This window comes from Mastacembelus armatus, chromosome 13, assembly GCF_900324485.2.
Source record: "Mastacembelus armatus chromosome 13, fMasArm1.2, whole genome shotgun sequence".
Classification (NCBI taxonomy): domain Eukaryota; kingdom Metazoa; phylum Chordata; class Actinopteri; order Synbranchiformes; family Mastacembelidae; genus Mastacembelus; species Mastacembelus armatus.
This window is the reverse complement of record NC_046645.1, coordinates 8,696,787-8,712,010: the sequence shown is the minus strand read 5'-3', so window position 1 is coordinate 8,712,010 and position 15,224 is coordinate 8,696,787. Positions and strand designations below refer to the sequence as shown.

Here is a 15,224-nt window from a genome sequence, read left to right as displayed (position 1 = left end):
GGATTGACCTAATTCTAGGATTCTAGAATAGGAGAAGACATTTCTAAAACTAGTCTTGTTGCTGCAGCCCTGGGGCTGGGTGGATGGCTCCATTCCCACTATGTTGGCCACACACAGTTGCTCTCCTGAAGTGGTGAGGACTGACCAACAGCACCAAACAGAAATAGCATCTAGAAACTGGACTCCAGAGGAATTGCAGGAGATTTAGGCGTGACTGGGTCGAGATAGGCAGCATATAGATTAGTAAACCAGATGTACTCAGCATCAAATGTGCATGTGTATTAATAAGCTATGGATAAATTATTCAAATTGCTAAGATCAGTCATTAAACAAAATGTCAAACACAGACTCCACCGTGAAATTCTCAACTCAAGAAACTGAAGGTATCCCTTTGAACCTCTGACCACAGTGTCCCCAATTTCTTGTAAACACAACTCCTGTTTTAGCAGCTGAGTGGGTCAGACCAGTGTGGTTAAGTGGGGGCATGTGGTTAAGGCACCAGTGAGAGAAGTTCGAGAGTTCGGCTGCGACGATTTTTATCTGTCATCATAATGTGTGACCTAAGCAGAAATACATTACACACATAATCTACAGGAATGTGCAATTACTTCTATCTGATTGTCCTACCCAGTACCTTACTGGATGAGATTTTGTGGCAGCAAACTACGCCTGGATCTACATTTTTCCTATACAACCCTGCACTGTTGTGCCAAGGGCCCATGCATTGGTACCCCTTCAAATGAATTAGAAGTCTGAGTTTTAACACAAGGCTAAAGTCAGTCTGCACCCAACCTAAATCTGGACAAACAAAACAGACAGTGTAGCAGCCGTGGCCTACGCTCTGGGGAATTCAACTACCTTCTTGTGTTTAAGAATAATACAAATACCCACTAGATGCGACCCTAATACAGAATACAGAGGGGGTTCCTTTGTCATGAGCCTGTGTGGGGTTCAGGTGCTGGGTGCAGAAACAATGAGATGGACAGTGGCAGCTGTGGCAACCAAACTGTGCATTCTCACAATGCCTGAGGGAAAAAAATAAGGTCAACTAGTAACACTGACAAGTCAAACACTTTCCCTTACACTAACACACACACATTCACTGATCCCCAGGGTGCTGGAGCCAAATGCCAGCAGTATCATTCAACATGGCGTCAAAATTAACGGCTTCCAAAAGGCGGAGAAGGAGAAGGACACAAAGAATGTAAATAGAGTGGAAAGCGTCAGAGTGGACCACACAACAGAGGAGACAGGGAGGGAGTCACATCACTCTCTGATTTCTCCCGGTGATCAGAAGCTATATTCCATTTCAACCACCTGTTGTAGAGGTCAGGATAGATCTAGCTTGGTTCTCAGTACAGTACGGTAATAAATCGTTTGGGTTGATCAAAAGGTGACTTCTGATGCAGGTGGTGTTGGTACACTTAAAATTAAAGAGATCAAAGCAAGTTATGCTCCTCCGCATCAAGCTGCCACAGAGCAGGAGAATTAAGCATCAGTTCAACCTCAACCTCTGAGCTTTCTGCCACCATCCCGACAGTGTGACGGTGCGTTTGTCCACTAACTGCATGACTAGAGGAAAGTGAGCCAATTATTTTTAAAAGATTTTTAGGTGACTCTAGCATCTAAGAAAGGAATGAAAGGAACTCCCTAAACTTACATGTAACACTGCAACCTGTTGTTTTTATACTAAACCAGTGAACTAGAGTGTGAGACACATGTTTGCTTTACTTTCTATGCCAATACGGGCTTTGATAACTTGTCAGTATCATAGAAGTCTTGTTTCTTCAGCAGTGAAAAAAGTCCATTTTATATTTCACTTCACATTTTGGGTGGCACTTGTTGCTTTTCAATAAACGCCAAAAAAAAAAAAGACACTTGGACTGCCAGAGGAGTCCTGGACTAGCATGAGAATAATTTCCCAGACCACAGCTGTGAAGATCCAACCACAGGCCTTCAGCTGTAAGGGGCAGCACACGTTCACTGCCCTACGGTTAATCCGGCGTGGATAAGCAGCTCTTTGGTCTCGCCATAGCAGTTACGCTCTAAAGACAGTTGACTGTGTTGTCGACCTTTTGATTACTCCTTAGCAACAAGACTACTCCCCTTTGCTCAAAGTTTCCACACAGCTATTTTAAAATGCACACACACATAAAAAATATGCGTTGAACATTTAGCTTCTGACTTCATGTGGGATGTGGTCATTTTCCCATGTCCAAATCCTCTACTCCCATCATTTAAAAAAAGCATTTTAAAATCACTCTCACAATCTAATAAACCTGTCTACTTGCATTTGTGTGTTTGTGTGTGTGTGTCTGTGGGTTTGAGTAAATCTCAGCGGGACATTTCTCACGTTCCAGACTACAAAATGGTCTCCATAATGCCACAAGCTGCTGTTGGGAAAGGCCAGCAGGGATATTATTTTTGTACATGGCGGTACAGAAAACAGAGGCAGAGAAAGTGTGTGTGGCAGAAGTCCCATGACATGGCTTCACAAGTATGAGATGTGAGTTGCTTGCTGCTGGCATTTTATGGCTAAAGATAGATTGCAGATACAGACAGACACACACACACACACACACACACACACACACACACACACACACACACACACACACACACACACACACACACACACACACACACACACACACACACACACACACACACACACACACACACAAAGAATTTTACCCATTGACTCTCAGGATATGGTACTCGGGAGCAGCAACTATAGCCTTCTTTGGTAGATGCTGGAATTGCAGAACTCAGTCTGCAAGACATCCATTTGGTACCTTTGGGTGTGTGAATGTGTGTGTGTTCAAGTGATATAGAGGTATCTCCACCAAAATCTTAGATTACACTAAAATTGCTGCTGTTAAAGTGCCAGTGTTACCAAGACGAACGGTCTGACAGCTAAAGGGCAACACATGCCAGCTGCATCAATTAGTTCGCCATCATGTAATGTGCATCTTGATGCTGCAAGCTTACACTGGAGTGTGTTTACTCCCCATCACTATGTGTTGCCAGGAGTGTGTCTCATATGCAATATGGTAATGTTGAACATTAAAACCCTGGCAACAATCAGACACATTCCCATGTGTAGTATGTCATACGACAGCCGAGGTAAAGGAAAACTGTTGCTTCCTTGGAAACTTGAGTGGTGACCTAATGTTGTGTTCATGTCATACCAGAAGAATGAAAGAGACGGAGAAAATTCTCTTTTATATAACTTGCAAATATGGATGATTTGTAGACTCTATTCAATTTGCAATTCATTTTAAAATTGGCAATTCAATCTGCAACTTGAAAATGCAAACCTTTCATCACTCTCAGTGCAAACATACTCTGTCTGTTTCTAAAATACTGTGAAGTACCAGTTCATACATCTAAAAAGTACAATGCTCTGTAGTTTATGAAACCAATCTTTTCCGAATAGTAACAAAACCACCTAAAACTGACATGTACTTCTTGGATGTGTAGCTCCCTTGTTTATCATTCTCCCTGACAGATATCCCATTGGTTGATACTTATAGAAATGAATAGATAATTGTTGTGTCTAGCCAAAACATCCTGTTTGAATCTGTAAATGTGTAAATGTCTAATGCACCACATAACACAGGCAAAGATAAGGTTTCTTCAGACACTGGCTGCACAAGTCAAATTCCCCAACATAGTAGACATGCACATAAAAATCTAAATTAAAATTTGTGCAAACTTCTCAAATAAATGTGATCTTAGCACTGATGTCATCACAACTTCTTGAAAATAACAGTAGCTGTGTTGGTGATTTCTTTCTCACATGGTGTACTGCCATAAGCTTCGCCTAAATCAACACTAAAATAAAAAAGTACGATTTATAATACTTCACAAGCTGTGATCTGAGGTCCTGGGTGTTTGTGCTGCATGTTGAAAAAAAAAAAAAGAGCAAAGAAAACAATGATCTCTTTTGATTGCATCAGTTGTTTCTACTTAGAGAAGGCTGATTTAAATTGAATTGGGGAAAAAAACAGATTCAGGCCATATCAGACCACTTTCCACTGAATGTCTGCTCACCAGAATAGAAAAAATATCAGTAATCAGAGTTTCATTGGATGAGCAAAAAACCTGAAGCACAACAACTGACATGTAACTGAATTAAAGACGATGAATTTGGGCCTTACATAAACAGTGAAGCCAGAGAGAAAAGCAAACCATAGTTAACAACTAATAGTTATCCATTGCGACTAAACACTGAGAAGCTACTTGCTGTACCTGTGTGGAGTCAGCAGCACAGTGTCACGGCTGAGGGCTGCATTAGGTTAAAAGGATCCTAATGTGCATTAGATCAGCACAGTGCATTATTTCAGGAAAACAACATCCATTATTAAGCAGGGTGTTGAACTATCAGAGAATAGACAGAGATCCTGACGGGCCTCTAGTCTCCACTTGTGCAAGTGCAGCTCCCAGAGGACAAGTTGAGACCCAAGGACCAGCCAGGATCTCATTTGTATGGGGGCTCAGAGATCAACACACTGCAGTGTAAGAAAATACATGCAAACACACAAGTAAACCTAGAACCACCAATATTACAACTCAACAGGAGCAACATTAAAAAAAGATGATGCAAAAAATTACATTCTCAAACACATTCACCAAACTGACAGTTTACATGCAGCAATTTCACACAACACAAAGCAAAAAGATGGAAGCACACTTCGGCTGACTGCTTCCCAGTGGTGTTGGAAAATAAGGTAATGAATTAAGTTTTGTCAGTTTTCACATCTTTGGATCTGAAGTTGTCAGAGTAGAGTCCATGCTAAAACCCAGACATGCGACCTGTCACCCCAGCACAGACTGGGGTGCTTTCACTGCATCCCCAAGCCACTTGCATCTGGTAACTTCTCACAACTGGAGGCAGAGGAGGACAAATGATAACCCTTTCCATTGACAACAGCCTGCCCTCTGCAATCATTAGTCCCTAGCAAAGAGACACCACAAGTCTCATCTTTATCACTCTGCAAAGCAAAAATAAATTAAAAAACAAGTTGTAAGAAGAGGCCCCTCGGTCGAGTGTTTTTCTCACATTACAGAGGGACAAAGAGGGGTCTGTGGGTGTTTGACCTCTGAGCAGAGTCAAAATGTAGAAGAGCCCATACATTAAATTAGAACATTAATATTAAAAAAAAAAACATTAATTCTCCAGTAGAAATCAAAGATGCCAATGTTGCATCCTTCTGATTTTTAATCACATTACTGAATTAACATTTTATAGATAGTTTACAATATCTGTGCAGTAATAAACGCCAGTGTAAATGTCCATTAAACCACTAAATTAAAAAACACATCCCTAAGAGCTAATCTAAAGTACATGTTGTATCATAAACACATCTGACTCTGAACTATGTCTTGCTGATGCTTTCCAGTGTCACAGATTTGCTGCTACCACTCATGTTATAAACTTCTTTCCTTTGACAAGTTTGACAAATACAGACAATAATCTGGCAATGATACTACTTGTTTTACTTTAAGGCATCCTGGCGGACTGAAACCTTGTCACACAAATCCCCCTCCACCTCAGTCTTTCATGTTTCCTCTCTCTAAATATGTGTAAAAGGACACAAATAATCTTAGAAAATGATAGACAAGACCTATTAGAGTTCATATCCTTCAAGAGTTTGTTGTCATTCTGATTAAATGTAATTAAGAGCAATGAGGCTCTGACTAAGCAACACTATAACTATTAAATGTGCTTATATAGGTATTTTTGCTTGCACTTCTGTCTGTGCAGCTCCTCAGACTCAGACTCCAGAGTTCAGGACTATACAATGAGAGCTGAATTTAATTTGGCTCATATAATCTCACCACATGTTATTCCATAAATAGTCTGAAGAAAACAGTGTCAGCCCTCTTCATCCTCATCTATGAAAACAGATCTGGAGATGAGGACGAGCCACTGTAAGTACAACCACCATTTTTATATCTGAAGCAATAAAGCAGCTGTTTTCAGGATGATGCATGGAAAACTTTAAACAATTTCCTTATCAGGTTTCCGGCTATTCACAGTGGAATAGTAACTTAATACTGACAATACTCTACTAAGTAGAAATCCAGTCACAAACTCTCCAGTAGTTAAACTTTTAAAAGACAGGTGTAAAGAAAAAAAGCTGCATTATGACCAACACTGGAGACACTGTCCAGTCATTAGCAAGAGAATGATTTCAGCTTGTCATGTCAACATAAAACACTTTCTGGTGTTGTGGGTAATAAATTATATGATTTTGCTAAAAGTCAGAAAAGTCTACATTTTGAAATGTCACTGAAATGAATGATTTTTGGCTGGGATTCATTTTACCACACACATATCACATCCCATCCCATCCGACAGGGTGAGTTGAACTGATTTCAGTGTTCTGGTAAAAGTCCGCACCACTGCAGCGCTTAAGAATGTAAAGTATTTCTTAAGAACAAAAGACCAAGTAGAAACCATCATTCTGACACTGGAGTTAGTGTGACAGACATGATAGAACAACTGCTGCATCTGGCGGCCACAGAACAACCTTTGAACAAGACTGAGAAAAAAGAAAAAAGATAATTGGAACATTTCCAAGAAAAAAAAAAGATCCTGTAGGGTCACAGGGGGGCTCACGCCAGTCTCACGGGACAGAGATACAAGCCAGAAGTCCAAAGTGGGAAGACAAATTCCTTACAAGAGGGCTTCTCTGTGGTTTCAAAAACAAATTAAATACATGAGTCAATCAGTGTCATTTAATTAAAATCATCCAGAGCTCAACCTAACACCATCTCAGCTCTGGACCTCAACCTTTCCCTTAACCAAAGATGTTTCCCCTCAGCGCCCAAAGTAATGTTTGTGTTTTTAGATGCAGAGAGTTTTTCCAGTATGTTTAAATTTAAAAAGGCTAGAGTTCATTTCAGGACGGATACAACATAAGGACAGTTTAGCTTGGCTTGTTGTTTTAAAAGTGAAAAGGTTTAACTTAGCAGGTCATCCCAGAGAGTAGAGTTACAGTTAAAGAAGTCCGGCAAATAATCAGGCAGGATAAAAAACAGCTTTTCCTATTCATCAGTAAAACAGGACAAGAAGGATGATGAATCTGATGATAAGTTTATTATAATTATAATTTTCATAATGGACAGTCACAAGCAAACAAAACCAAGTTCACCGTAACACAATACATTCAATGTTATTAAATAGACTTTGCTGCAAATCACTCTCCATTTCACAGTGTCGAATCACACTGAGTTTAATAATTAGTTTGATAGAAACTGCACATCAGCTTCTCTGTATGACCGTTTCACTGAACCAGTTCTCAGTGATTTATCAATGTACATAAAAGTATATCACATAAATCTCACCTTTAGTTCTTGTCCAGTGAACTGTGCTCTGCAGATAGTCCCATCTGAGGACTGGACTATCTGTGCTATTTTTTTCTGCTGAGCGTATAAAGTTTAAAATGTTTTAAACAAAGAAGAAATGTCCACTGAGCATCCACTGATTTAACAAAACCCTTCATCCTGTTTGTCTTTTCATTGTTTTTGAAAGCACCACACTAACCTTTTAACTTCTCTTGCTGCAATAAACGGTCGGAGGTCACCAGAACGGTCAGGTCACTCTAGGGTTTTTTTTAAACTATTTTCCTGCTTTCTCAATGTCAAACAAACAAGATAAGAACATCTTCGCTTTGTTCAATTTTATGTTTTTCTTTGGGATCAGCAGCTCAGGTCAAATACCTTCCCCAGTGCTGAGGCTTTTACGCTTTGTGCTCATTTTATTAATATTTCACGCTGTTTTCACAGACTCATAAAACTACAGCAGTTACATCACAGCTTGGAACTACTTTATCAGAAAAATGCGTATTTGTAGATACAGTAATCTGATGATTATACATCAGGTTGTTGCAGACGATACATTTAATGAAATCTCCTGTATTTCTTATTAATGAAATTAGTTACTTTATACTCTACATGTAAATGGCCAGTTTCACCAGTTAACAGTCAAGGGTGCATGACTTGTTAGCAGGGCCGGATCTAGGCATGGGCAGGGGTGGGCTTAGCCCACCCAAACATCAGTCTTGCCCACCCAATTGGAATTTTGTGAAAGACAGAATTTATCTATTAGTTTTTATGATTTGTGCTTTGGTAAATGCGATCTAAGGCGGGCTGCATATTGAATACAGCGTTTTGAGGGACAGATGTTTCCCTAGGTTGGATGTTGCTAATGAGAGAGGTGTGATTTTTATCTCACGTGGTTATACAAATTGGAAGCATTGTAATGTGTGTTAAATGAATAATAATAATAATAATAATAAATCATTATTCTGAATTTATCTTAATAATTGCCCAGCCCACCCTTCCACAGCTGGCAAGAACCAGCCCTGCTTGTTAGAGAAGTGCAGTAACATTTATTCTAAGTAGGGCTGCAACAAACTACTATTTTAATAATCGATTAATCTGTTATGTTCTTGATTAATCGACTATGTGTTGTCACAAAGCGCTACATTAATATTTTAATAATTGATTAGTTGTTGCAGCTTTAACTGTAAGAGTGCAAAACAACATTTGGCACTGATGCCCAGTACAAAACCAAATCATCATCATTCCTGGTCCTGCTTATCTTGTGTTATGATGTGATTATAAGTCTTTGTGCCAAAATGTATTAACTATATCACATTCAATGAATATTCTGCCATTTGGAGAGTCATTAAACCTCAAAACTGCCACTCTTTGATACTTGTTCATAAAATTACAGAGGATGAATAAGTAACAGGGGTTTCCTATGTGTTTAGGAGGAATCCTCCTAAACCTATGGACAGCATGTCAACATTCCTCTCACAAACACATACCTCAAAAATGAAAAACTTTCAAACTGCACATCTGTAACATGAAAGTGAAGTGAATTCGACAGGTCCTAGGGTTCGTCAGTGTGATGAGCAGTGAGACAGTAACACTGCTTTAGTAAAAATAGCCCATGATGACAACAAGTCTTTATGTAGCAGCAGTGAGCTGACCTGAGTGTGTGTTTGTGTGTCTTTGAGCCTCTGGGAGTGTACGCAGCTGATCAGGGGACTTCAAATGTCGTTAGAGTCGGAGCAGCCGGACAAGGGCTGGCTCTTCAGATGCTGCGCTGGGTGAAGGTGATCTCTAAACGGATGATATGAATGGATTTGCCCTGCGGCCAAATATAGAGCAATACATCAGAGTACACTCAAACTGTCCAATGTGTGTTGAGGCCCTGCTATATGACTTACAGATGAAAGGCCTCATTGCACATCTGCAGACAAGGCTGATACTGTCTTAAGGCTTTTTCTTCTAAAAACCCAAATCTGCTGAACAATGTTACAAGAATCTTTGAAACTGAATAAATGAGGTTTTTTTGTGAAATAACTTTCATTGCAGATGTTTTGCTATTTTAATACAGTACATCAAGAACAACGCTTTTTCTTTGGGAGAAATGTGTTGACAAAAGTGTGTATTCTCCCCTATTCTGATAAGCCAAGCCTGAACAAAGCAGAATATCTTCCTTCCTTTTTCACAATAAATAAAAGTTAGATCGCTCGGCACAAGGCAACCGAAAGTGTTGATGATATCATTCAACAAAGCTTGGCTGCAGATTATTTCTTTGTTTGAGCCGCATTACAGAAACAATTATGTGTTGCTACTCCGTGAATGAGCACAAAATGGTCCTGTTGACAACAGCACAAAGTCCTGGGAGCTTTCTCCATCATAACAGCCCCCCACCCTTTCCATCACTGGCTTGCTCTATTGACCCAGGTAATGGTGATAATGGATGGTATTTACATCAACACAAAGATCAAACAGTAAAAGGAAACCCTGTGCTTCTCCAATTCATGCTCCCAAGTGCACAGCCTCTACCCATTATACAGTTCAGCAGGGAGACGTGGATCAAACTCTGTTTTCATAAAAATGTCTTAAAAAACCTGCAGTAGTTTTTTTTTTCCTTTTGCTTTCATAGTCTAACACTGAGATATCTATTGACTAATTAGTAATCTGTGTTTGTGTTTTAATATTGCAAACGTTATTTAGGGGTTTTGTGTTACTGTAACCCTTTCAGTGCCTTAACAGAAAGAGGTGACACCCATGTTGAAGAGCTACACACTATCAGCACTGGGTTTAATAAATCAAATAACTGTTTGCAGAGTCTGCCATGTTCAGGAACAAGTGTGGTTATTCTAGGTATTACGGTAGATAAATACAGCAAATTGTCTGATACAAGGATTGTCCTTCTCTTAACTATAAAGCTTCTCTTTATCTCAAATTCACTTTCCTTTATACTGTTTCCTTTCCGGATTTCACTGGGGATCTGGATTATGTTTCCCTAATCCTAACAACTGTAAAATCACCAAAACAACTGTAGACATCTCCAGATTGATGCTGCAGTTTCATGGCCCAGATCAGACACAGTGGTCGACTGCTCCTTTTCTCTTTGGTGTCCTACACGGGAACACATAAACAGAGTGCCTGAGCAGCTGAAGGCTTTTTTTTTTTTTTCAGAACAAGGATAACACACCATGTGTGTGTGACAAACTATCTCCAGACAAGGACATGGTTTCAGGACATATTGAACATTTCCATCTGTTACAATGAAGAAGTGATCCTAATGGCAAAGATTCAGGGCTATATCCTGAAATACTGTGTTTGCAATGAACAGAGCAAATTTATTTTGTACCTACACGGACTCCACTGGACTCCACTTTGGTCCAACATGTCTGCACAAACCAGCAGCTGCTCAAATGTACAGAAATTAAACAGACACGGCCCCCACTGCGAAAATGTACCGGAAGAGATGCCTGAATTTAGGGACTTCTACGTCAAATCCACTCTCTCTCTCTGCTGATCCTCTGCCAGATTGCTGGGCCTGGATTTTCTATGCTGTGGCTGAGACATAACAAGGGCATTTATTGTCTGTGACCAGCTCACTTCTTCTGAAGAGCAGCAGTTGTTTTGAGCACATGAAACCGAGGCCCAGTGTCTCAGCCGCAGCAGAAAGTGATGACCTTTAAATGAGCAAGGTCTAACGTAGCCGCTCTTTGGCACAGCTTGATTAGCAGATGTCACAGGAAGTGAATAATATCCTTATCGGGGGTCACCGCTACAGTCTGTCTTTCTTCTGATGTCATCGGGGGCTGCCCTTGTCACAAACACAATCGCGCTCATTTGTGTTCCATGTGCACAAATTCAAACAGTGAGTCTTTGCAGAGGCAGCAGGCCTGAGTGGGTGTTGACCAGCACCACAAAATGCAACAAGATAACGACTATTACAGGCTTTGAGCTGGAGCAAACTGACCACACGCTCACCACAACAGTTAAACGCTAAATCTCAACATGAACTAATGAGGTAAGAAAGAAGTTCCCAAAGTAAGAGCAAGAGGGTTGTGTGTGTGTGGGGGGGGGGGGGGCACACACTGACCGGTCTTATTTAAACAAGCAGTCAAAGCAAACCTACACCAGGATGCCTTTTTAACACACATAACACCACATATAAATCTACACTCATGCTCTCTTCCAAAAATAAACCCATATCTGCACCTCACAGGTTGCCATCCAAATTTTTTCTTTATTATCGTCCCTCACAGCCGATTTAAAGAAGAAGTCTTATCTACCAATATGCAATATACAGATGAACACTCTTCTTTCGTTTGCCTTTACACAGAAATGTCCTGTAAATATCACCAGAGTTTGAGCAGTTTCTGACTCTGGGAATGTGTCTGACTGTGTGTGGCAGAAACACAGAGGAGCCTGAGCAGCACTGAGCCACTTGATCGCTGCTGGGAACAGACAGGAGCTGACAGTAAGCAGACGGAGAGCTGCCTCACTGCAGCCATACCTCTGTGGATGGCAGGAGGCTAAAAATACACAAAGCAAACTTAACGAATTTCACATACCACGGACGTCTCATTATGCTCATTTCAGCTCCAGGTTTCTACACTGGCCTGTTTATTCACAACACAACTGTAGCCTGTCACTCTCTGATTCTTCTACACACAACTTAGAAACACTTTGCAATGGGAAATCCATTCACAGTGACAAAATAGAGGTGAAAACAACATATTTACATTACAGCCTCTTAGATATTGTAGCTCTAAAACTCATTTTCAGCTCAGACCTCGGGTTATTGTGTGCTAAAAAAATCTACACCTTCAAAAATCGACTTTTTCCTCAGGACTTTCAAAGGTGAAGTTAAAGTTAAAGAAGTTAAAATGCATGTTTAACACATACAGCCAGGTTACAGTGGTATCAGCCTGAGCTGACAGGCTCAAATGACAGGCTTAAATGGATTTTCTAATGAAAAATGAAATCAGCAACAGGAGGCTGTCCTTGATATATTATCATACACAGGGGCTGCACTCATCGGGCCTGGGTGATATGAGCTAGGAGACAAAGTTTCTATGTGCTCACCAAAACACAAAAATCATGCAAAGTTAAACTCTCACTGTGGACTGAGCTGCAAAGAGGGAGCAGCACTGTCACACAGTAGGGACACCCAAACTGAGCTGCTGCTACATCCCCTGCACTCACTAACTCCTCGCAGTCGAGGTAAAATTCAATCATGTCATTTCCAGGGTGCGCGTCCATGTGTGGAAACTTTCTAAAAGCCACTATGAGACCCCACCTGCACAGTGCCAACCCCAGCCCACGCGTTGTTCTGCTCGAGTGGCCAAATGTTTCTCGGGCGCTCACCTGTCCAGGTGTGAAGGAGGACCAGCAGTGCGACGAGCAGAGGCGCAGTGTCCCGTACAGCCATGTTTGTCGGTCGGTGCAGTAGATGTCCGCGCAGGGGTGTGTGTGTGTACGGAGGGAGTGTGTCAGGCTGTGGTACTCCTGGAAAACTGTGAGCCACAGTGAGAGGAGCGGCCGGGCAGCGCGGGGAGGCAAATGATGCAGGAGGGGCAGAGACACCTCCACTGTAAAAAATCTAAATAATTAATAATAACAATATATACATATATATATATATATATAGCAGTCACCACAAATCAGTCAGTTGTTCAGTCAGTCTGAAATGCATATTTCAGACTGACTGAAATATTTTCCAGACGGTCTCAACACTTTCACTGCGCAGCTATTATGAGGAGAGTAAAACCAGAGCGCACACACTGAGTTTAAACGACTTCGGGATGCGGATATTTTTTACAGCGTAGAAGAAAAAAGGCGGACCCTGAGTGTGAGCAGTGGCAGGGCGGAGGTCTGGCCTAAAATGTAGTGTGAAGTTATGAATTACAGGTTTTTGTTGTTGCCAACTCTCTATAAAATGCTACATCTCATCACCAAGTGTGCCATAACTTATGTTTTCTCAATAGGAAACCGCGACTGGTGAAGGATAGTTTATCATGGCTGTGGGTGTGAATTTGGCGTGGAAAGGTGTGGCTGTTCATCCTTTGCGTAACTTCACATTCAGACTCCATGCTCCATATGCATCCATTCTGTCTGTGGTTATGTGTGTGTGTTTGTGTGTGTGTATGTGTGACAGGAAAACAAAAAATCAAACCTAAGACTGTTAGAGTTGCACTGAAATTTGACTGAGGACATAACAACACATGTCTTTGATTTAGTGCACTAGAGGAGCCCACGTCTTATCCAGCCCAACTTACCTGCACTGTAAACAAACTGCACTGGAGTTATTCACTGTGTTTGGGGCCAAATGAAGGAAACTACACAGAGCATGTCTTTAAAAATCAATGCATTGATCACATTGATGATATTAATATGTGAATATATGACATACTTTCACAAATACAGTTTGATTACTTCTAACTTGCAGCCTGCGTACAGCGTACACTTCTGCTGTATCATTGTCTTAATCCATAGCTGCATTTTTATCCAGATGATCCACCCTCAAAAAAGTGAGTGTCTGCTAGATGCCAAGCTTAATAAGGGCATAACAGTAGAGCTGAACTAGACTAGACTATGTAAAAACACGCCGCCTGCCAGAAAACATCATGACATTTATGTGACTCTGACATCCTGTGCTTTGGCTGTAGGACTCCAGTTTCTAATAGGTAAAACTGAGCAACTATGTCCATGACTGTCAGGGTTTGGTATCCACAGTGACTGCCAAATTGCAAGTTATTTCCCAGATATGACTAGAAGATATGCAGTGAAGACATATTCCCAGAGTAAGTAAGAGGGGAAAAGGGAAAAAAAAAAAAACACACAGTGCAATTGACCCTCTGGCCATATACTGGGTTATTCTGGTTTCTTTGACCCAGGTCAAAATAATGTTAAAATTTAGTCTACTCAAACTGCCACAGGCTGGAGGGTACAACAGGACATGTCCACAGGGACAGAGCTGTTTCAATAAATAGACAAAGAAGATCAGTGAGTTTAGATCACTTTTTAGGCTGCTAAGACTAGAGCAAGAGGCAGAGTACACCCTGGGCGGGTCACCAGTCTAGCACAGGGCTGACACAGGTAGACAAACACTCACAATCACACCTACAGGCAATTTAGAGTCAGCAATTAGCCTAACCCCAAACAGCATGTCTTTGGACTGTAGGGGGGAAGCCAGAGCACCCAGAAAAGGCTGAGGTACAGCAGTCACGGTGTGAACATATAAAGTCCACCGAAAATCCCCAGGATCAAACAGGATTCAAACCCGGAACCTTCTTACTGTGAAACAACAGTGCTAACCACCATACCATCATCACCATCATCACCCTTGTAGCAAACCACAGATGCAAATGAAAGTCAATCTAAACACACACAAAAACCAAAGACTGTGGGGAAAAAAGTGTCCTTTAGTTTTAACTAGTCTGATGTATTGAAAGAGCATTGGACTTTATTTTTTTTAGGCTTGTTCCACTGTCTAAAGTTACAGCTGTAAAGATATCATCCCCTGATCTGAAGACCTGATGGACCACTGTGTGTTGTAAACAATAAAACACTTCCACAAACTCTGCACAGACAGTGATAAAACTTCAAACTGCCATTACAGTCACGGCAGCTGTTTAATCTTATTATTATTGGGTCCTGTGCGAACTATCACAGTCTGTGATGTTGGACACAGATTAAAGAGTGACAGGATGTGTCACGTAACCTTCACTGTCAGAAAACACCAGTGTCTACCATCTCTGCCTGCCAAATGTTTTGCTTCTGCCTGCAGGTCAGAGCCATGTCGCAGGCAACGATACCGAAGTCACTGATGTGATAGTGTCCACATCAGAGACGACGTCTGTGTCTAACAGCAGTGAACAAACACCTGCACA

At 41.1% G+C, this 15,224-nt stretch overlaps 1 protein-coding gene across 5 annotated transcripts in view; it reads right to left on the bottom strand.

The window, feature by feature from the left end:
* LOC113122841 (cell surface glycoprotein MUC18-like) overlaps positions 1-12,992 on the bottom strand; it is a 32,072-nt gene extending 19,080 nt beyond the window's left edge. The window contains exon 1 of one of the 5 annotated variants that reach the window (XM_026294484.2): positions 12,700-12,992. In XM_026294484.2, coding sequence (XP_026150269.1) covers positions 12,700-12,763 — 64 coding nt within the window. In that variant the 5' untranslated portion in view covers positions 12,764-12,992. The remainder of the gene's footprint in view (positions 1-12,699) is intronic. The other 4 variants (XM_026294476.2, XM_033325524.1, XM_026294493.2 and 1 more) reach the window with 4 other exon arrangements.
* Between the last annotated feature and the right edge of the window lie 2,232 nt (positions 12,993-15,224).